This window comes from Cnephaeus nilssonii, assembly GCF_951640355.1.
Source record: "Cnephaeus nilssonii genome assembly, chromosome: 11".
Taxonomy (NCBI): domain Eukaryota; kingdom Metazoa; phylum Chordata; class Mammalia; order Chiroptera; family Vespertilionidae; genus Cnephaeus; species Cnephaeus nilssonii.
Window position 1 is genome coordinate 64644326 of NC_137082.1, and position 22059 is coordinate 64666384.

At 52.4% G+C, this 22059-nt stretch overlaps 1 protein-coding gene across 1 annotated transcript in view; it reads right to left on the bottom strand.

The window, feature by feature from the left end:
• ALDH1L1 (aldehyde dehydrogenase 1 family member L1) overlaps positions 1-22059 on the bottom strand; it is a 40938-nt gene that overhangs the window by 16377 nt on the left and 2502 nt on the right. Inside the window, exons 3-14 of the mRNA XM_079785322.1 lie at positions 21411-21576; positions 19460-19561; positions 18538-18627; positions 17538-17675; positions 15494-15619; positions 14033-14124; positions 11333-11480; positions 9741-9860; positions 8434-8561; positions 5840-5990; positions 5487-5557; positions 2409-2514 (exon numbers count right to left, since the gene is read on the bottom strand). Coding sequence (XP_079641448.1) covers positions 2409-2514; positions 5487-5557; positions 5840-5990; positions 8434-8561; positions 9741-9860; positions 11333-11480; positions 14033-14124; positions 15494-15619; positions 17538-17675; positions 18538-18627; positions 19460-19561; positions 21411-21576 — 1438 coding nt within the window. The remainder of the gene's footprint in view (positions 1-2408; positions 2515-5486; positions 5558-5839; positions 5991-8433; positions 8562-9740; positions 9861-11332; positions 11481-14032; positions 14125-15493; positions 15620-17537; positions 17676-18537; positions 18628-19459; positions 19562-21410; positions 21577-22059) is intronic.

A 22059-nucleotide genomic window follows, 5' to 3' on the forward strand; every position in this document is an offset into this window, starting at 1 on the left:
CCAGCTTCTAATAGACCACTGCAGGCTGTGAGACCACTGCAGGCTGAGAGACCACAGCACCAGCTCTCTAATAGACCACTGCAGGCTGTGAGACCACTGCAGGCTGTGAGACCACTGCACCAGCTCTCTAATAGACCACTGCAGGCTGAGAGACCACTGCAGGCTGTGAGACCACTGCAGGCTGTGAGACCACGGCACCAGCTCTCTAATAGACCACTGCAGGCTGTGAGACCACGGCACCTGCTCTCTAATAGACCACTGCAGGCTGTGAGACCACTGCAGGCTGTGAGACCACTGCAGGCAGGGAGACCACTGCACCAGCTCTCTAATAGACTACTGCAGGCTGAGAGACCACTGCAGGCTGAGAGACCACGGCACCTGCTCTCTAATAGACCACTGCAGGCTGTGAGACCACTGCAGGCTGAGAGACCACAGCACCAGCTTCTAATAGACCACTACAGGCTGTGAGACCACTGCACCAGCTCTCTAATAGACCACTGCAGGCTGTGAGACCACTGCAGGCTGAGAGACCACAGCACCAGCTCTCTAATAGACCACTGCAGGCTGTGAGACCACTGCAGGCTGTGAGACCACTGCACCAGCTCTCTAATAGACCACTGCAGGCTGAGAGACCACTGCAGGCTGTGAGACCACTGCAGGCTGTGAGACCACGGCACCAGCTCTCTAATAGACCACTGCAGGCTGTGAGACCACGGCACCTGCTCTCTAATAGACCACTGCAGGCTGTGAGACCACTGCAGGCTGTGAGACCACTGCAGGCTGAGAGACCACTGCACCAGCTCTCTAATAGACCACTGCAGGCAGGGAGACCACTGCACCAGCTCTCTAATAGACCACTGCAGGCTGAGAGACCACTGCAGGCTGAGAGACTACTGCAGGCTGAGAGACCACAGCACCAGCTTCTAATAGACCACTGCAGGCTGTGAGACCACGGCACCAGCTTCTAATAGACCACTGCAGGCTGTGAGACCACTGCAGGCTGAGAGACCACAGCACCAGCTCTCTAATAGACCATTGCAGGCTGTGAGACCACTGCAGGCTGTGAGACCACGGCATCTGCTCTCTAATAGACCACTGCAGGCTGTGAGACCACTGCAGGCTGTGAGACCACGGCACCAGCTCTCTAATAGACCACTGCAGGCTGTGAGACCACGGCACCTGCTCTCTAATAGACCACTGCAGGCTGAGAGACCACTGTACCAGCTCTCTAATAGACCACTGCAGGCAGGGAGACCACTGCACCAGCTCTCTAATAGACCACTGCAGGCTGTGAGACCACTGCAGGCTGAGAGACCACAGCACCAGCTTCTAATAGACCACTGCAGGCTGTGAGACCACGGCACCAGCTTCTAATAGACCACTGCAGGCTGTGAGACCACTGCAGGCTGAGAGACCACAGCACCAGCTCTCTAATAGACCACTGCAGGCTGTGAGACCACTGCAGGCTGTGAGACCACTGCACCAGCTCTCTAATAGACCACTGCAGGCTGAGAGACCACTGCAGGCTGTGAGACCACTGCAGGCTGTGAGACCACGGCACCAGCTCTCTAATAGACCACTGCAGGCTGTGAGACCACGGCACCTGCTCTCTAATAGACCACTGCAGGCTGTGAGACCACTGCAGGCTGAGAGACCACTGCACCAGCTCTCTAATAGACCACTGCAGGCAGGGAGACCACTGCACCAGCTCTCTAATAGACCACTGCAGGCTGAGAGACCACTGCAGGCTGAGAGACTACTGCAGGCTGAGAGACCACTGCAGGCTGTGAGACCACTGCAGGCTGTCTCAGAGCATGGGGCACCAAGCAGGGTTTCTGCTTCCCCGATCCAGAATTCTTATGTCTGTGGAGAAATACCTGGCTCCACTCACCAGGCAGCTGCAAACACAAGCACAGTTTTCCTGACACAGCCGCCCCAGGGTTATCCTGACACAGCCGCCCCAGGGTTATCCTGACACAGCCGCCCCAGGGCTGAAAGAACTCGAAGTCTGCAATGGCTGGCACTGGCCCTTCCAGCTTCCTCCTCTCTCCACTCCAGGCCTGCTATCCACTCCAGGGCCAGGCTTCCTGACATGGCACCAAAGGTCCTGCTGGAGGCAGCTCCCGTCTGACTTTGCAGGCCCTGGCGGGCAGTGTATCCAGTCTGGTGGAGCCCGTCTTCCCAGGGCACGATGGCACGGGACACTGAACGTTTCTGATCGGAGCTATGAGACCAGGCTAGTGACGCAGTTCTGGGGCCACAGCAGGCCAGCTCCCGTCAGCAGTGCCCTTCCTTCCTTGAGGAGAAACCAGGACTGGGGTGGGCAAAGGGCGAAGGGACCATCTGGCTCCTCCCTTACAGGTGCTTCCCCAGAACCTGTGCGGCCCTCAGGCCCTGCCCATACCCACCTGGGTAGGCTTGATCACCACTGTGTTCCCAGCAGCCAGGCAGGCGGCCGTCTTCCAGGAGAGCATCATCAGGGGGTAGTTCCAGGGGATGATAATGCCACAGACCCTGCCGCACAAAAGAAGAAGGCCTTCACCTCTCCACTCAGCTGGGTGCCCACCGCAGACCTTCCACGTCCTCCTCTCTCCCAGGCCTGCTGTCTGCTCCAGGGCCAGGCTTCCTGATATGGCACCAAAGGTCCTGCTGGAGGCCCTCTTCCCAGGACATGACGGCATGGGACACTGAACGGTTTCTGCTCGGAGCCATGAGACCAGTCTACTGCTGCAGTTCGGTAGGGCGTGGCACCAGGCAATGGGGGGAGTGACAGCAGGCAGGCTTGGGTAAGGACCTGGCAGCTAGCAGGGCCTGAGAGAGGGCCCAGGCAGGCTGGAGGGGTGTGGGACAGGGTCCAGGGTCACAAGAGTGGGCCAGGAGGATGTGGGAGAGGGTTCTCCCTGATATGAGGCCAGGGTCAGTCCCATGAAGATGAGAAACATGGAGTCAGCCTGGGAAGCCTGAGAAGCTTTGCATTAAGCCCTGGAGCCCAGCGTTGCACCACCTCTCGGTGGAGGAGAAAGCCTCTGGCAGGGCAGAGGGGAGGCCACCCCGCTGTGCTGCGGGACCTGCTGATGAAACTTGTGGTCCCAGCAGGCATGTGGCCCTCCCCTTACTCCTCCCCTGTAGGCCGAGCACCTACAGCACCACACTGACTGTAGAGCACCACACTGACTATGCGACTGTTTTCATCGTCACCATCATCATCTCCATGACTACCATCACCATCAGAGGACGCTCCCCAAGGAGTACCGCTTAGCTGAATCCAAGCAGTGGGAGAGGGCGGTGAGAAGCCACAGGGTGTGGGGGCGGGCAGAGTGGGAGCAAGGTGGGGGCTGAGTGGGCGAGGAGGCAGGCTTAGGGGCCCCCATGCCATCCTGGGAGTGATGGGGCATACTGAGGGCTTAGGAAAGCCACTTTCCCACACCATGTACACCCAGAAAACCCAAAGGGACAAGGCAGGTAGAAGGGCCAGCGTGAGTGTTCCCAGGGAAGTGGTGAGGTCACCATAGAAAGGGAGGGGGCTGGGCTGTGGGGTCTCCACAACAGGGAAGATGCCAGAGAAATAAGTCCCACTGTCATGGGCTGGATTGTGCGCCCTCCAAAATTCATCTGTTGAAGTCCCAGTTCTGGAATCTCAGGACGTGGCCTCATTTGGAAATGAGGTGGTGGCAGGTGTCTTTAGTTAAGATCAGGTCTTGCTGAAGTAGGGTGGACGCCTAACCCAATATGATTGCTGTCCTTCTGAGGAGCACGCCGTGTGAAAAGACAGACACACGGAGAACTCCGCGCGAACATGAAGACGGAGTCAGGCAACACCAAAGATCGCCGGAAATTACCACAATCTAGGGGAGAGGCCTGGGCAGACTCTCCCTCATGGCCTTAGAAGGAACCAGCCCTGATAGACACCTTGATCTGGGACTTCCACCTCCAAAATGCTAAGACAACACATATGTGTTGTGTGAGCCTCCCAGCTTGTTATGTGGCTTGAGCAAACCCCCAACCTTGTCAATATAGGGGAAAGGCTGCGGCCCCTGGGCTGGGTCTGCAGAGCGAGCCTGGCATGGGGTCAAAACCAGCGGGGGCGTGGGACACAGGACAAGATGACTCCATCCTTGGCTAAGCTGCCGCGAGAACACTCTTTCATTCGCCTCTGTGCCTCTTCTATTCCCGTGGCCTTTCTTTACGGAAGCCTCATGGTCTTGGCTCCCCCAGTGCGGAGGCCTGCACCTCCCAGCCACTACCCTGCTGTGCTTCACTTCCTGGGCACTGCAGTGGGTGACTCCTGGGGCACTGGCCAGGGGAGCTGGTTGGTGCATGTTAGTTGGAGCCACCTCTACTCTGGATGCAGACATTTTTGGAGTGCTCAGTATGTCCCCTGGGAGAGCAGCAGCAGCAGATGGGGGATGTGTACCTTGCAGAGAACAAAATGAGATTGCAGACTACACTTGGAGAGGAGGTCACCAGGAGAGACGCCTAAGTGACCAGGAATTGGAGGGGGGAAGGAGGAGGGTATGTGAATACCCAGAGAGCAGCATGGGCGTAAAGGGTCCAGGGTCCATAAGGAGGCCATCATGGCTGAGCCCAGTGAGGGGATGGGATCAAGGGCACCAGGCCCCATCAAGCAGGCAGCCAAAGTCAGGAGTTTGATTTCATTTTAGGCGCACTGGGAGCCACCGGAAGACGCTAGGGGAAGCATCGAGATGGGCTCCTAAGTTTTCCAGTATTTTCTGAACATCGGAAAGAGCTGGCCTTTTCTCTTTCTCAGCACCAGGTAGGCAATTCTCCTCTTCTCCCCATAGCTTCAGCTGCTTGGCCTGGTCTGGGGAACCCCTGCCTTGTAGTCCATGCCACCTCCCCGCAGCCTCACCCCTCCCTGTGGGCTAACGGAGGGGTTTTCCTGCTTCCACAGCCTCCTCATCCTGGGCCTTTGGGCCATCTGATGGTGACACGGGGCCCCCTCCTGCTGGGTTTGAATCATTTCCCCAGTCCCTAGTCTTGTCTATGATGACTGGGTACTTTTATTTTTCCTTCCACTGAGCACTTGTCTCTGCTCTTGCCTCATTCTCCATCAGTATTTCTGTTCCTTGGGCTGCGTGAGCGTCCCTCATTTTAAAGCACATTAATTATTATATTGTTTTCACATGCATTTTTTAGAGTGTACTCTCTGTTTTCCTCCATGACCCTGACTGATACAGGGTTTTTGTGGGGATTACATAAAATTATGTTTTAAAGCAGTTAAAATAGTGCCGGGCACAGAACAGGCACATGGAGGTGGAAGCTGTTTTTATCCCGAGAATAGAAATTTTCATCAGTTTTTATCATTGTTTTACCTCCAGCCCCTGAAACGTCTGGCACATAGTAGTTGGCAAATAAATAGACGTTTGATAAATATATAAACAGAAGACGGTATCAGTGCCCCACACGTTGTGTTGCGTGAAAAGCACCTGGGGTGTGGCCACTCTCCACCCTGTGCTGGGACTTACCCGATGGGCTCCTTCCTGGTCAAGGTCAGGTTTCTGTTGGGTCTGGCCTGGTTGATGGGGATGGTGGAGCCCTGGAAAAGCATGGTGGGGGGGTTGTCAGTGGGAAGTGCCAGCCCAGTTTCTCTTCCCTTCACCTTGGGCAGCCAGCCTGCCCCTGGGGCCCAGGGAAGAGCAAGGTTTTGTCTGTGTCCTGACACCCCCCACTACCCAGAGGGGTAGGAGACTCAAACCTCCCCGATTATGTATAACGCTGTTCTACAACATCCAGAGTAATGTGCTGCCCTCGGCCTTCCCTGCCGGGCCGGGCCTGCCCGTGTGAGCTCTCCTGCAGTGGGAAGGAGCCTAGGCCCCACCTGGATCTTGTCACACCAGCCAGCAAAGTAGCGGAAGGTCTGGATGGACATGCCCACATGGGTCTTCAGGGCCAGGGTGTAGACAGCGCCTGCATCCAGAGCCTCAATGGTGGCCAGCTCCTCCTGATGCTGCTCCATGAGGTCTGCCAACCTGGCCAAGGCATGGAGGAAGGGAGGGAGATGGGCTCAGGCCTGGCACAACCTGGCCTGCTTTTTCAGGGCTGTTCTTCAAGGAGTCAGGAGCCCTGCCCTGCACACTCAGATGCGCTGACCTCAGCTTCCTCATCTGTGAGATGGAACAGTAACATTTACTTCGCTGGATGAATGTGAAGATGATGTCCTCTGTCCTGCTCTCTGTTCCTCTCTCCCTTGCTTCCTCCCCGAAATATCAGTGGATTGACTACTTTATAGTAATCCTCACACTTGATCCTTCAGAGGAGGCTGCCTGCCTCCAACAAGGAGGCCACCATCCCAGAAGGCCACCCTCTCTGTCTCGGGCGGCCTCCACCAGGGGAAAGCCTATCTGGCTCCCAGCACCAGCTAATCCAGTGGAGGATGCTCCCAAGACTGGCATCTCCAGGGCTGGAGAGGGAGGGATGATGGGAGAGATGCAAGGGAAGGCATGTCTACACAGTCCTCCTGGAGTCTGAACACTCCAATATCCAGTTGTTCTCCCACGGTTCTGGTGGGTTTGCTGCTGTGGGCAGCCTAGGAGTTAGAATGGTGCCCCTTCCTGATGTGAGGGTCGTAGGTACCCAGGAGGTAGGGTGGACGGAGAAAGGTGGAGACCACCAATCTAGAGCCTCCCTCAGTCTTGCACATTGGGAAGTACCAGCCCAGGATCAAAGCCTGCTGACCTGTTCCCACTCTGCTCTCTTCTGCCTACAGCCACTGGCAAGGCCCTAACACCCCCAGGCCTGGTCCAGTCCTCCTGCCTATGCCTCCAGTCCTCCCAATGGCTGCCCATAACACTCAGGATACAGCTCCAACCCTGTCCTGACACCACCAGATCATCATGATCCCGCTCTGGCAGGTAGGTATAGGTATGACTGGCTCCCCAGATTCCCAGGGAGGTTCTGTCTTATCTCCCTGGGGTTCTGGGGAGCTGACTAGTGACTTTCTCTAACTCTCCCCTCTGGATCTGTCTTCCCAGCTGCTCCCACAATTGCATCGTCTTATTCCTATAACGTATTCCATATTCCATAAAAACCATGGTAGTCCTACTTCCCTCATTGAACCAGGGGTGCTCTGCAGCCATTTCTCAGGGAAATCCCAGGGCAGCAATGGGCACGCAATGGGCATGCCTCCTCCCTGGGGACTAGAAGGCTGCATGGGGCAGGGAGCAGTTCACCAGGAATGCTCAGGCCTTGACATGTCTGTCCATCCAGGTGGAGTCTCCACTTACAGCGGTGCCTGGCACCACTTCCTCCCTATCTTTGTTGTCGGTGGGGTCATCACATGGAGATGGAAGGAGAGCATCTCCAGAGAAAGGCACTTTCTTCTGGGCTAGCACCGTCTACCACAGGGTCCCTATTCCCGGGCCAGCAGCTCACCGCCACCAGCCCAGGCATGCACGTTCATAGCTCTGGCTGACCTTCAGAGGCTCTAGGTCATTAGCCAATGGCTTCCTGAAGTGGAGGGGTGCTCCAAGAAGCCTTGAAACTAAAGTGAAGGCATGCTGGGCATGCCCCGCCTCCATAGCCCTCACCTGGCCCCAGCCCCACCATATCCATTCCATTTTGCAAGCCATGCAAGCCCCTCGCTCTGCTTCCCTGCTGCGGGGCTGCCTTGGCATGTCTGACCTCTGGAATAGAAACAAAAGGCATTCCGACAGCGTGGCCAGGGTGGGGCCTTTCCCGCCAGATGACCAGCACTGACTGCATCATCACCAGGCTCCGTGCCTGAGGGCTTCCCCGAACCCAGAGCATCAAAGCCAGGTTCCTGAAACCGGCTCACCAGGCTTTTGGATATTGCTAAGTTCGTCTGTCCAGCACCCCCGTTTCTGCTGGAAACATCACCCCACTTCCTTCGGGGTGACTGCTCCACCCCCACTCAGACCACCTGGTTCTAGGGGAGCAGCTCCTCTCTTCCAGGCCTCATTCCATCCTGTGGTCACAAGCCAGAGCTACCCCAAGTCCTTCTCTAAGATTTCTGATTGGAGCTAAGGAGGGAGGGCCATTGACACCCTGACTTTAAAAAATAGGGGGGGGGGTGGTGGTGGTGAGGATGAGCCCGTCCCTGCCCTGGTCGGCCTCTGTGCTGATCCAGGTGAGCACCCTGTCTATCTGGGTCTGCCCAGAACCAGCTGTTAGCTTTGCCAGTTTGTGGTTCCCATTTGAAGCACTCCCTCACTTTTGCACCTCCTCATCTTTGCTCACACTGTCCCCTCATCTTTGCTCACACTGTCCCCTCTACTCTTTCCCCTGAGGTCACTTGTAAAATCCCTCTTGCCTCTCACGTCACTTCCTCTGAGTAGCCTTTTATGTGCCTCGGGCCTCGGGGACCTGTCTGGAAACCCTAGTTCTTCTTGACAGGACCGGAGCTGCCCTGAGCTGAAGGTGGTGGGAGCTGACAGGTGGGTATGTGGCTCTCACCTGTACAGGAGCCGGCCCCGGTCCCGGGCACTGATCTTCCCCCACAATCCGTTCTCAAAAGCATCTTTTGCAGCAGCCACTGCCTTGTCAACATCGCTGGCCTGGGCCAGGGCCACCTGGCAGATAACCTGTGGTGGAGCAGAACTCTGAAGCCTTCCTTGGGCTCAGTGGACACAGACACGCCTGCCTGCTCCCCCGCCACCTGGGTGCACTCAGAGAAGAAATTCTACCAATGGAAGGGCACGGGGAGGGTGCAGCCAGAGTAAGATGAGGCCTGGGGAAGGTCTATTTGTGTTTCTACATACCAGGGACCTTCTCATAACCTTCTCACTGAGCCAACACAGGGCAACAGACTTGGGCTGCTGACTAAGGCTGAGCATTTTCAAACCGAGAGCATAGATCCATTCATTTAGTGAGTCCCAGGCAAAAGGTTTATTTTTTATGTGGAATAGGCTAGACATTGGGGGTGACTAGACCTGTCCCCTCTCTGCATTGCATGCCCTAAGGGTACCCACATGGTCCACAGCACAGGCCTGGGTGCAGGTGGAAGAGAGGGGCTGGAGGGCTAAGGCCAAGGCTTCCTTGCTGGTCACTACAGAGAGCGCCTGCTGGGCAGCCCTGTCCACACAGCCTCCATCCCAAGACTCCCAAAACAGGCTTTGAGGTGCTAACAGCACTCCATGCTTTTGCCGAGGGCACTGTACCCTTTGTCTGTGTCCCCACACCTTGTCCGTCTCTTTGTAAAGCACTTTCTTTAAACTTCCCTCCAATGATCCCCTATTTTCTGCAGGGACTGGAGCGATACTGTACTAGTAAGATGGGGCAGGATAGAAAACGTTCGGTAGATACCTGTAAGAGTAAGTGCTGTCCCAAGTATGTACATGTGTGAGAATGTGTGTGTACATGGGTCATGATGTAAGAGGGCCATAGTCAAGAATCCTGACAAACATAGAATTCAAGGACAAATTTCCAGACATTAGGGTACAAATATTCGAGAAGGTAGGGCCATGCTGGGATAACTGTTGAAGTGTGGAGGGGAGGGAATGGTTTGAAATTTATTCCAGTTTCTAGAGCAGGCCCTTTAGAGTCCTGCCCCAAGCCCCCACCAACCCTTCCACACTACACCTCCCTCTATGTCATTCCTGTAGAAAGGACTGGCGATGGACTGCAGCCCTTTTGTGTCCAAGCAGAGGTCCCCTGGGCCAGGACCGCCCCCCACCCCAGCGTCAGATAGGGGAGTAGATGGGCAAGCAGACCATGGGGAGCAGAGGGAGGGAGGAAAAAGAAGGTGCTGGGCCTGCACTCACACTTCCATCTGTCGGGTTGATGGTCTCATAGGTCTTGGCACCCTCAGCATCCACAAATGTGCCCCCAATGAAGAGCTGGTGGGGCATTCGGAGGGTCAGCTTGTTCACTACCTTTTCCACCTGGAAAGAAAGGTTTCACAGGCTTTAGCTGTAGTGTGGATTCTTCACAAATGGGCATCATTGGCTGGCACAAACCCACCTGGAGACACGGGAAACACAGATGGATAGACAACCATTGGCACGCATGTGTGTGTGTGTGTGTGCACACACACAAGGGGTCTATTATGTGAGAAGTCTGAGGATCTGAGTGGTAAGAAGAAATGAATAGAATGGACTGAGGCCAGACTGCCTAGGTTGAAGTCCTAGCCCTGATACTTACCTACTGTGTAACCTCAGGCTGTTTGCTTGGCCTTCACACATAGGAAGTAGGTGGACAGGCCCTTGTAAGCCACCAGACATGACACCAGCCCCACCACTCACTTATCCACATACCTGCAATTCCATGCTGAATGCAGGAGCGTCTGGGAAACCTGTTCATCAGTTATTCGTTCACAAAGCTATAGCCAACCTGAGGTCCATCCTGACCACCCATGTTTTCTTCATCAGCTTTTGTTTCAAACTACCAGCCAAACAAACTACCCCAAAGCTACTTGTTGTGGGAGTTTGTACCAAGATAAGCTAGAGATAATTTTCAAGAGTGTCTTTAAGAAATATCCTAGCTGGGTGGCTCAGTTGCTTGGAGCATTATCCTGTACACCAAAAAGGTTGTGGATTTGATCCACATTTCTTCGCACGCATGGAAGGCAACTGATCGATATGTCTCTCTCTCTTTCTCCCTTCCTCTCTCTAAAAAAAATTAAAAAACACATCCCTGGGTGAGGATTAAAGGATAAATAAATAGTTTCTCTAAGAAACAGACTTGCAATTACTTCAGCACTCTTCCATAATACAAGTTAAATGTATAGCAACATTTGTTTCCTTATTGGGAAAACACTCCCAATTCCTTTCTCTCTTGCTTTCTTTTTTTCCTGGCATTTCAACAAAAATAATTTAATGCAGAGAATTGGTAACACAGGTGATGGAAGAGCTGAGAAGCCATTAATCAACCCAGACATCAGCAACCGCAGGAAGCCACTGCCCTCACTAAATTTCAGTGACAAATGGAGGAGAAGGTCGTGCCAGAACCAGGGGCTAGGGCCAGCCAGGGGCACCAGAGTTGAGGCAGGTAATCTAGGAGGGGCTGTGAGCACAGTAGAGATGAAGCTGGAAAAACCAACAAAGGAGAAAGAGGGAGAGAAATTCTCGGTAAAGGCCTCTTTCTATTATCCTAGTCTCGTGTCTTGGGACTCAGAACTTAGCCTACATACTGAGTCTTAGACAGCAATTTCCTCTGTTGAGTTTGCCCTACTGCCCTGGCATCCTCAGGTTCTCCAGAGTGCCAGGGAGAGCTTGGGACACTGAAAGGTGGGCACTTGGGGGGGCCCTGCCTTTCTGTACATCTAGGTTACCCCCATGAGTTCTTTTGGATCCATAGTAGTAGATGCCTGAGGGGTCTATAGGGTCATGCCCATGTGGGGAAGCCCAGAACTCACGTAGTCAACAATGCACTCGCTCTCTTTGTCATCCCCTCGCAGCTTTCTCACTAACAGCTGGATGAAGTCCTTGAAGGTGGTTGCCATGTAAACATCTTCATTTTCCAATTCCACACCATCGCACAGCTCTTTCACTTCCTCCACCAGCCTGAAGGAAAGGAGATTTTGAAAGTGGGAGCATGGGAAGAGGCGTGGCAGTCCTGCGTTATTCCAGCAGCAGCGGTGGTGGTGCCAAAGACATTTATGAACAGACCCTCATCCCAGCAGCCACAGCATGAGTGTTAGCCTAGAATTGGGGTTAAGATCCCAGTCCATGGACTCAGAAGGTCCTGTTTTCAAGTTCTGGCTCCACCACTTACTAATTTATGACCTTGGGCAAGTGACAAACTCTTCTGAGTCTGAGTTTCTTCACCTGTAATATGGGAATAATAAAAGCTCTGCTACCACTCTGTGATGAGTAAATGATATAACCCAACTATTAATAATAATCTTCAAAAGATACTGTTAGAGATTAAAAAACAAGCCACAGATTGAGAGAAAATATTTCCAAATCATATATCTGATAAAGGGCTTTTATTCAGGATATTTTACAAATTCTCAAAACTCAACACTAAGAAAAAAACAGCCTAAGTAAAAATGGTCAGAAGATTGATCAGATGTTTCACCAAAGAAGAAATATGGATGACATATGAAAAGATCCTCAGTATCACTAGGAAAGTGCAAATTAAAACCACAAGATATGGCTGCATACTCATTAGAATGTCTAAAATTATAAAGCCTGACCTTACCAACTGAGTTCTCATACACTGCTAGTAAGATTGTAAAATGGTACTTTGGAAACCACTCTGTAAAGCAGTTGCTTAAAATTCAAACATATACTTTCCATTTCACTTGTAAGATAAATAAAAGCCTACGTAAAGACTAAAGATGATAAAGCGGGAAACTCCAAAAATTCATCCCTCTACCTACATAACTATTGAAATGGTAGAACTGTCTGAATTAGATGTTTTGGAACTCTGGAGTCAAGTGAACATTTGCAGTATCCAGGGGAGACAGAAGAGGAGGAGGGTAGTAAAAGTTGGCAAATACATCATGCCTCCCCCTGGCCAGTGATTGGTTCATGACTCCACCAGGGACAGTAAATTCCAGTCAAGGACTTATGTGAAAACTGCTGGAGGAGCAATCCCCTTTTCAGTGGGAAAGGTGTAAAGGCAAGAAATGAGGCCAAAGCTACTGTGCAGCCATCTTGTCACTATGAAGAAAATTCCTGCCCCAAAATGAAGCAACAGATGGTGACAAGTTCATGACATAATTTGACTCTTTGGAGTAGTCAACTATGCCTAAAGAAAGCTGCTATAGACTTTTGAACTTTCTTTTCTTCCTTTCTTTTTTTTTTTTTTTTTTTTTTGGCTTTTTTGCTTAAACCAAACTGAATAAATTAATTACTATTGTTATAAGCAAAGATGTTTTAGTGTATTCCACATCCTTCTCTCCCTTTTTTATTTTTAAATATGTTTTTTATCGATTTTAGGGAACAAGCCCACAACCTGGGCATGTGCCCTGACTGGGAATCGAATTGGTGAACTCTTGGTTGATGAGTTGATGCTCAATCACTGAGCCACACTGGCCGGGCTCTTTTTCTTTTTAATCCTGAACCTTCTTTTTATACACTGTTAAATGAAAGGCAGGACAATTCATAGGAAGTTGAAGAATAGGTAAACTAATCTCTGGTGAAAGATTGTCTATGGGCCATGGGGCTACTGACTGGAAAAGAGGAGGAGGGAACCTCCTGGGGTGAGCTGGTGTCTATCTTGATCAAGATATAACTTATGTTGTATATGAAAGATATCACATCATCTATAGGTTATATATTATATAGCGTGTGTGGGTTACACAAGTTAAACCAAAGTCTACCAAACTACTGTCTTAAAGATCTGTGCATTTCGCTGTACATAAACTTATACCTCAATTTTTAAAATATTGAAATCATGATTCCTTTACCCGCAACATACATCTGATGGGAACACTTGTGAGGTTAGATTCATTTGCTTAGGCCCAACCTGCCTGTCCTCCCCCAGCCCCCACTTTCTGCACACTTTGGCTTCAACTGGGGGTATTGAAGCTTGTGGCAGTTTTAAAAACAGTCATACATTAGCTGATTCTCTTCCCATTGAAGGGGTAGGTCTCAGACCCCTGCCCCTGCCCCTGCCCCTGAGTCTGAATAGGCTTGTGACTGCTGAGACCAATCAAGTCAGGAGCAGTGACTCGATGGGGAGACTTTCCAGGCTGGGTGACGAAAGGTGCTACCACACCTGCACTGTTTGCTGGCACTCTCGCTCTCAGCACCATGAAAAGTCCAAGTCCCCAAGCCACCACATGCAGGTGCCTGGTCAGTGGTGCCAGCAAAGCAGCTGCCAGCCTTCCTGGCCCAGGTGCCAGGCATGGTGGTGAGAAGCCAGCTAGCAGCAGTACATCCCTACTCAGCTGTCCTAGCTCCTGCCAGTCCACTGACCTGTAGCCATTCAGGGTGGCCTGCCAGGCCTGCACTCACGGGCCCTTTCTGGATCACTGACCTCTATAATCATGAGTATAACAAATGGTGGTGGTTTCCCACCATTACATTTTGGGCTGATGAATGGCACAGCCTCAGACAAATGGGATGGGACCCCGCCCCCCCCCCCCCCCCACTCCTGGCCTTACCTCACCACATCCACTGATGCGGCCCCCGACTTGAAGAAATCGGTGGAGTCTTCTACCTCCAGGACATTGGGGAGAATCCGTTTCCAGGCACTCTGAAGAACAGGCATGGTGAGAACACAGGGGAGCTGGGAGCAGGTGTCAGCTGGGTGACAGCAGCCCCTGATGTGTGCATGGTATCAGGCTTGGCTCTCTGTCTATTCCAAGGTACAGCTGCTTCAAGGAGCCTGAAGGTCCTGGCCTGACCACCCCTTGAAGTGTTTAGAACTCTACATGTGTACACACTCTAGAAGTACCTGTTGTTTTTTGATGACTGTTAGGCTCTTTGCCAACATTTTTATAGATCCTAATAGATGCTACTAAATTGACCTTTTTTATACGCATTCTCTCCTCCAACCACTCAACAGCCACGGAGGTGGGGTTTATTCTTTCCATTTCACAGATGGACTCAGCTGTAGCAGCTTTTGACTCAAGTCCAGCTCTATTAACACATAATCTCATGCCACTCTGAATGCCACTCATTTGTAAGCTCCAGAGGGCCAGTTTGTCCAGCTGGCCCTCTAACCCCAGAGTGGACATAGGGCTGGGGCCAGAGCAATTGCTCCAAGAATATTTTTTAATATATTTTTTATTGTCCAAGAATATTTTTTGAATGAATATGCTTTTCTTTTCTTTTTTTTTAAACAGACATTCAAATGTTCAGCTTTCGAATAAGGAAGTTCTTGGTGTTCTCCTGTCTCTCCCTTGATAAATCCCGCTGGTCTGTACTTGTCATCAACATCCACACCCACCCATGTGGCTGCTGACATCTATCTACAATAATAAAAGAGTAAGATGCAAATTGACCATACCTTCATGACGCCCACCAGCCAATCAGGAGTGAGCATGCAAATTAACCCAACAAAGATGGCGGGTTAATTTGCATACTCAGGTGCTGAGCAGCCAGAGGCATTCTGCACCGCCCCAGCCACTCTGGGCCTCTGGGCAGCGTGAGAAGGCAGAAAGTTGGCTCTGGGCCGGAGCGAAGGCGGTGCCAGCAGCCAGGGGAAGTAAGGCCCATTCTTGCACAAATCTTCATGCATTGGGCCTCTAGTAAACACATAATGCCACTCAATTGTAAGCTCCAGAGGGCCTGTTTGTCCAGCTAGCCCTCTAACCCCAGGGTACACCTTGGGCTTGGCACCTGACTCACTATTCCAGGAGCTTCTGTTTCATTTGTCCACTGTTGACAATGAGTCCCTAGAAGAGTCATAGACAACTGACCAAATCTCAGGCTTCCAGAGGTAGAGGAAAAAGGGGCAAGTGGACATAGAAAACCCCAAGACAGGATAGAACCAACACTGTGCCTGGGGCCAGCACATCCACAGAGAGTGCGGAGAGCCTGACTCCCGGGATTGTGAGTCACAAAACATATGCGCAGTGCAGGACCTGCCCAACCAGACAGTAGCCCTGAAGTGGTCTCACCCGCACAGCCTCCATGGTGGCCAGTTCTGCCTCCGTCAGCTCGAGGGTGCTGCTGTCTTCTGCCCTGAAGAAGTGTGAGGCCGGCATCATCTTGCCATCCTCCAGCTGGATGTTCTTCACCAGCAGCTGCACAAGAAAGGGTTGTACAGGGCCTGTGGTTGCCCTGATGCAGGGAAGAGAGCAAGTCTGCAGAGAGCGCTGTGCTTCCTCTCCGGCCCTCACCGCAAGAAAGGCAGAGGGGGTCTCAGATGCATGAGGAGGTGTTCAGAGTGGGGAGGCTGCTGTGTAAGGACACAGAGGAAACTGAAGCTCATGCTCAGCTCTCCCTGTCACCCACCCCACCATGCTCTCATTCTCTTATGTGTAATGGCTTTATTATTTCTATAAAACCGATGCCCGTGCATTAGATAAGATAATTCCAGCACTACTTTGAAAACCAACTGAGAAAACAATTCATCACCAAATCCCCCAGCACCCTAAGCCCCATGAGAACATCTGGTGAAGGTCATATATGTCCCTCTGGGGGACAGAGGGCATACTGAGGTAGGAAGAGGAGCAGATGTACTGTTGGGTAGAGAAGGACATCTCTGTTTGATAAGAGGTCTGTAAGAATGGCATATATCACACATGGCCCTAATAGATCTGGTGCCAAGTCCCATGTCTGACCCCTAGCTTGCTGCCTTTTGAATATGTTCTGGAGCTTTCTGTGAGCTAAAGCCCAGCCATGTCCAGCTGGAAAGTCCCAAGAGATGGTTCAAACAAGGGTATCCACCAAGGCTGCCCCTTTGCTCTGCTGTACTGTGGATATCTCAGGGGACGGAGCTGGTACCCTTCCCCCATAGAGGGCCCTGCTACAAGCATGGGCAGTTAGTGGCCTACTTCTGTACCCGTGTCCTCCTCTATGTTGGCAGATAAGCATGGCCCTGCACAGAGAGGCCAGGGGCTATGTATCTTTGACCCCCACCCTAACTCGGGGGTGCAGAAATAGAGAACCGAGTAATGTGAGGATGCTGGGACATGATCAGCTGATGTAAGTCACACTGCAGAGCCTGTCCTGATTAAGGCTGGACTGCTCCAGAACCCTCTATCCTAGCCTGCTCCCCCAAATGGTCCAGCAATCATGTGCACGAGATTTCCCACCTCAGGAACTGCTTCTAGGGAATGTGATCCAAGACAGATCTGGTCTTCCAACCGCATTTATCAGCCGTGATAAATTGGCCTGTACACACACACCAATGCAGCCAAGGGTCAGCATCCAGGGTTTGTTGAAATTCCCTAACGTGTTCACAGTCCCTTGCCTGTCCTCTTTCTTCCCTGCCCCTGGTATCTTAAGGTCCTGACCTGCTCATCAATGCACGGAGTGAGCACTAATAGAGAACCATGGCCAACTGGTGGGCCTCAGAGCCAGAATTTTAGGGTTTGAATCCCAGTTCTGCCACAAACTAGGTTTGTTTAAAAAAAAAAAATCTCTGTGTTTCAGTTTCCTCCTCTGTAAAATGGGTATAATATTAATACATATCTCATAGGGTTGTTGGGAGAATTAAATTTAATACATGGAAATTGTTTTAAAGCTGTGCCCAGCACACAGAAAGTGCTCCATAATGTTAGCTGTTTCTGAGCTACAGAGTCTGCTAATACAAATTGGAGCATGCTATATGCCTGGCATGACTCCAGGGCTCTTCAAAGAGAAGGAAACTGAGGCACGGTGCTTTAATGACCACGCCAGTGGTGCTTGGATACTCTGCAGCACTAATATGAGGCCCCAAGTTCAGGACTCCCTGCAGAGGGCTTCCCCCTGATTCTGACACTCTCACAGGACACCCAGCTCTGGGGAGGGCACCTGGTCCAAAAGAGCAAAAGGCCAGCCTTCCTGGAACAGGAAGTGGGCAGACCGAGTGGTCAGGGGCACACATGGACTCCTAGAGCCTGCCATCTTATTCTCTCCAGAGCAGCCTGGAGTCTACTGCAGGGCCAGAACCCCTGGGCAGAAGTCAGTGTGGCCTTGAAGTCTCAAGGGACATGTGACCCACAGCAGCACTGTTACCATTCTGTCATCATTCCCGAAGAGGATCAGTCCCGCTTTGGTGACCACCCCCGGCCGGTGGGCTCCTGGGATGGGCAAAGCTTCTCCCTCGGGCACCAGGCCTGCAGTGTTCAGCGTGGAGTTGAAAAACGTCAGCTTCTGTTTGGAAACAGGACAGGAGAGCCAGAAGGCAGCGAATGAGAAGAGGTCCCCACTGCTGGCAGCCTAGGCAGGGCTGGGTAGGGCTGAGCAGGGCTAGGGAGATGACGTGGGGGCGGGGGACAGTGCTCTGTGGGCCTGGGACTCTGCCTCAAGGGGCACAAGCAAGGCCTCAGCGGCCTCTGGAGCCCTTGAGCCCGATGTGCCCCTAAGACCTTTGGTATTGGCCCCAGCCTCAGATCTCAGGGAGACAGACATTGGGAGGACATCTGCTCAAGACACCACAGTGAGGACGCCGGCCCTGGGGATGCCACCATGCACTGGTCACTTTGAAAGGGGTGCCGTGGTGGTGAGGGTAGCAGGGGCACTCCCGGACACAGTCTGGGTGCTTGGTCAATGATGAGGGGTTAGGACAGTCTGGGACTTTGTGGAGGACAGGACTGCCCTCCATGGGATGCAAAGTCCCTGCTTATAGTCTTGCCAGACCCTGACCCCTCAAGAGAGCCTGTAAGCACCATCTGACTTGTCCCCTGCCCAGCCTCTGGCCTAAGCATGCTGCCTCTCCCCCTGGGGCTAAGTCCAAGTCAGAGGTGGGCCTGGGGTCTCTACGAGCCCAGGGGTGAGAGTCAAAATACTTTACAACCAACACAGCTCAACCTCAGGTTTGCTGCAGGGCCTGGAGGCCTTGATCCTTTAGCCACCGGATGGCAGGTAGGTCCCATGGTCCTGGGGGAGGGGCTGAAGTGGCTGGGGGCACTCGGGTGGGGTTGGAGTTCAGGGCAGTGGCTGTTTGCCAACCAGTTCTGCAGTCAGTGGGGCACACCAGTGCATCTAGCTCAATCCCAGTCACGCATGAACACACCTGCCCACAAGCCTCTGTCCAGGCGCCCGGCACCTTGTCGTTCCCACGGATCCAGTTATGAATGGCCTCTGCTGGCTGCTCCCAGTTGATCTGTGGGGCAGGACGCGGCTGCTTAGCAGGTCTCTCTCCACTTGCTGACCATCTGGGCAACACCTATGCCCTCCCCTCCAGCCTGTGGGCCCTTGGCAGTAGGTGAAGCCCGGGGAAGAGAGTGGGGAGTCCGGCTTCTTCTCAGACACTAGTCTGAGTTCCTGAGCTGGGTGGGTGTCTCCCTGGTACCCATGCTCCAGGTGCTCTCTAACCCTCAGACTTTCGCAGGTTGAGTAAACATAAACTAATGGTTTGGGGGAGATACTGTTCCATGATTAAGATGGCCAACGCCTTACAGAGTACCCGGCACAAAGTGCAGGCCCATCCCATAGTGCCCTGCCGCCCACAGCTCCTCCTGGCCTACAGGACTCACATGGATCCCCATATAGCACCCCAGAAGCCCTGAACAGAGGAGCAGAGATACAGCCCACCGACTCCATTACTGTGACAGCTTTGAGGAACTGAATTATCTCTCGTCCTCATCTTAAAGACTGCCAGCACGACAGCTGATTTTACACACACACACACACACACACACACACACACACACACACACACACACACACTTCTCCCTGGGGATCCTGCCTGCCCATTCTTCCTAAAGAGAAACGGAGAAAAACCCAGAAAGGACCCAGACCCCTGCCTGTCTGGGTGCGCATGCCTTCCCCGTCCACAGCTTAGCTCACGCTTCCCCAGCCTGGGCAGCCCTCTCTTCTGGCCTTAAACCATTACAATCTGGCTGGGCAGCCAGAACCCCCGCTTCCCCGGATGCCCTCCTCACCCCAGTCTGAGCATAGCCTGGCTTCAGGGTGGGCAGAGTCTTGGCACTCACCTTGGCTGTTTCCTTCTTCTGAATGCCCTCGTAGGTGGCTCCTTCCTCAGGCTGAGGGACTCTGGGGGCTCTGCCCTCGGCAATCAGTCTCACAGCCTGCACCTGGGGAGACCGGGTTGGTCAGCATTCCCAGTATTAGGACCTTCCCCTTACTCCCGTCCCCTGGGTCCTCACTGAGTCTGGACCCTGCCCCACACGAATCACACATGCCTGGCACACCACAGGATCCAAGAAATATCTCCTGTATGAAGAGATGGAGCTCGTTTGAATCCAATTCCAATCTGTACAATGGGCACTAAACTCCGCCCTCTCCACTACACAAGGTTTTGGAAGATTACATAGAACACACACACACATTTCCATGTTTTTATCTGAAACCTTCCCTGCCTGGTAAGGAGGATGGGTCATGAGCCTCGCGATGGTTTTGGAGGTCTGAGATTAAGCAGGAAGTAGTTTCTCTGTTCAAGAGACGAGGAAGATTGTGGGAGAAGAAATCAGGGTAGGGGGAAGGGTAGCCAAGAAGCCTGAGCTCATTGTGAGGAAGGGGCTGTGGGAGAGCCCCAGACACAGCGAGACTGAGAAGTGATGGGAGTGTCAGAAATGTCTAAAGCAGGACTGCCCAGTGCAGTGCTCTGTGGCAATGCACACGTTCTACGCCTGTACTGTCCAACACAGGGGTCATTGGCCATGCGCCGTTCCTAAGCACTTGACATGTAGCTAGTGAGACTGGGGAACTCAATTTTTAATTAGAATTCATTTAAGTTAATTTAATAGCCGCGTGTGACCAGTGGCTGTCCTATTGGACAGCGCAGCCTTAAAGGACATTTTTAATGGTTTCCTGTGAAATGTGCAAGTAACCCCTTTCTCTGTCTCTCATACAAAATCTGCAGCAAGTTTACTTTGCATGGGAGAGAATACAAAGAGGCATCTAGTTCTACACACGTGAAAAGTCAAAGGTGGCTGCACGCCAGGCTGCTGACATCTGGGCAGCAGTGAGCACTTTCACGGCATTGTTATGCTCATCGCTACTTCCAAACAGCAAATGCTGTCCTCCTGGAGACTCCTCCTGGCTGACCCCTGCCTGCCACTGGAATCTGTGAGAAGCAGGAATGCTGGCCATCATTGGCTGGCCTTCTCCCACTGGACCACCAGCAGGCCCGCACACACACCAACCCCTTTGGAGTCAGGTCCCACTGGGTCTGCCTGCCGAGCCAAGCATAAGTGTCTCTGATATCAGTCATCCTTGTCTCTTCCTCGGGTAACACTGAGTTTTCTTGTGGAGGAAACTCGGTCCACAGGACTACAACTGGACCAGCCTTCCTTCCCCCACAGGCCACAGCAGGAAGCATGTGACTGAGGCTAGCCAATCAGAGTACCACATCATCCTGGTCAGTGATTAGCTCAGGGTGATCACATGACCCCCAAAACAGCCAATCAGTCTTCTCTGATTTTTCATTCATGATTTCTAGGAAAAAGAGGATTTCCCTTCCCCTGGAGCCCAGAGATATAAGCCTTGAGGTACCAGTGACTTTTTTTCCTACCACTTGAGGGCAGTCAACCGAAGAATGAAGGTAACCAAACAGAAAAGTAGATTTAGGGTGAAGAAAAAGAGAGAAATAGAATCTTAGTGACATGGCTTACGCCTCTGGATTCAGCCATGCTTGACACCATCCCTGCCTTTAGTCTTCTCTATTTAATGAGCCTAAAATGTCCCCGTTTTGGCTAAAGCTTTTTGAGTTTGGTTCTTCCAGTTGTAAGCAAGAGTCCTGCCTAATACAGTATATTAAATGTCCTAATCATGCCTCTTTGAAACTATGAAATGAGAGCTCTCTCCCTCTGGAACCCTTGAATTGGGGGTACAAATTCCCAGCCAGCTCCAGGGCAGGCGGGGCCTAGAAAGGGTGTCTGGGACAAACAGGCACACGTGGCAAGGCCGGCTCCCAGCTCTTACCATCCCTTTGATGCCTTCAGGGAAGAGGAAGCGGTTATACAGAGTGTTCACGGTGTCGTCCGGGAGGATCTCACACTCCCTCTGGAGCAGAAGGTCCCCGGTGTCCAGGCCATCATCTGCCCAGAAGATGGTAAACCCCCCTTTTTTATCTCCGTGAATGAGGGTCCTAGGGAACAGAAAAATGAAACCCTGAGTCTAGCAGCAAGGACCACAGAGAGGGACGACTTGGGGGCAGCCTGTATGGACCCTGCCATCCTCCAGCACACCCTCTTGACCCCCTCGATCCCTGGGAGGATCCATGCCTGTTCTGGTGAGAGTGGGAAGGAGAAATAAAATGCTATTTATCGACACCAACCAGGCATTGTGGTAAAAGCCCCATATGCCTCATGTAACTTAATCTTCCCCAATGGTGTAACAGGCATTGCACGCCCCCTTTACAGACAAGGAAACAGATGCAGAGAAGTGCAGAGATGTGGCTGTAGAATTCCAACCAGACCAGTCTGACTGCAAACCCACTCTCTCTTCCCAGCTTAGATGCTGCCCACCCTGACTACTCATCTAAACTACCCCACCTACCAGGCACATCACCCATTTATTGTCTTCTTAGTACTTCTCATCCCCCATCTTTAGCTCTTTCTAAGTGGGGTGC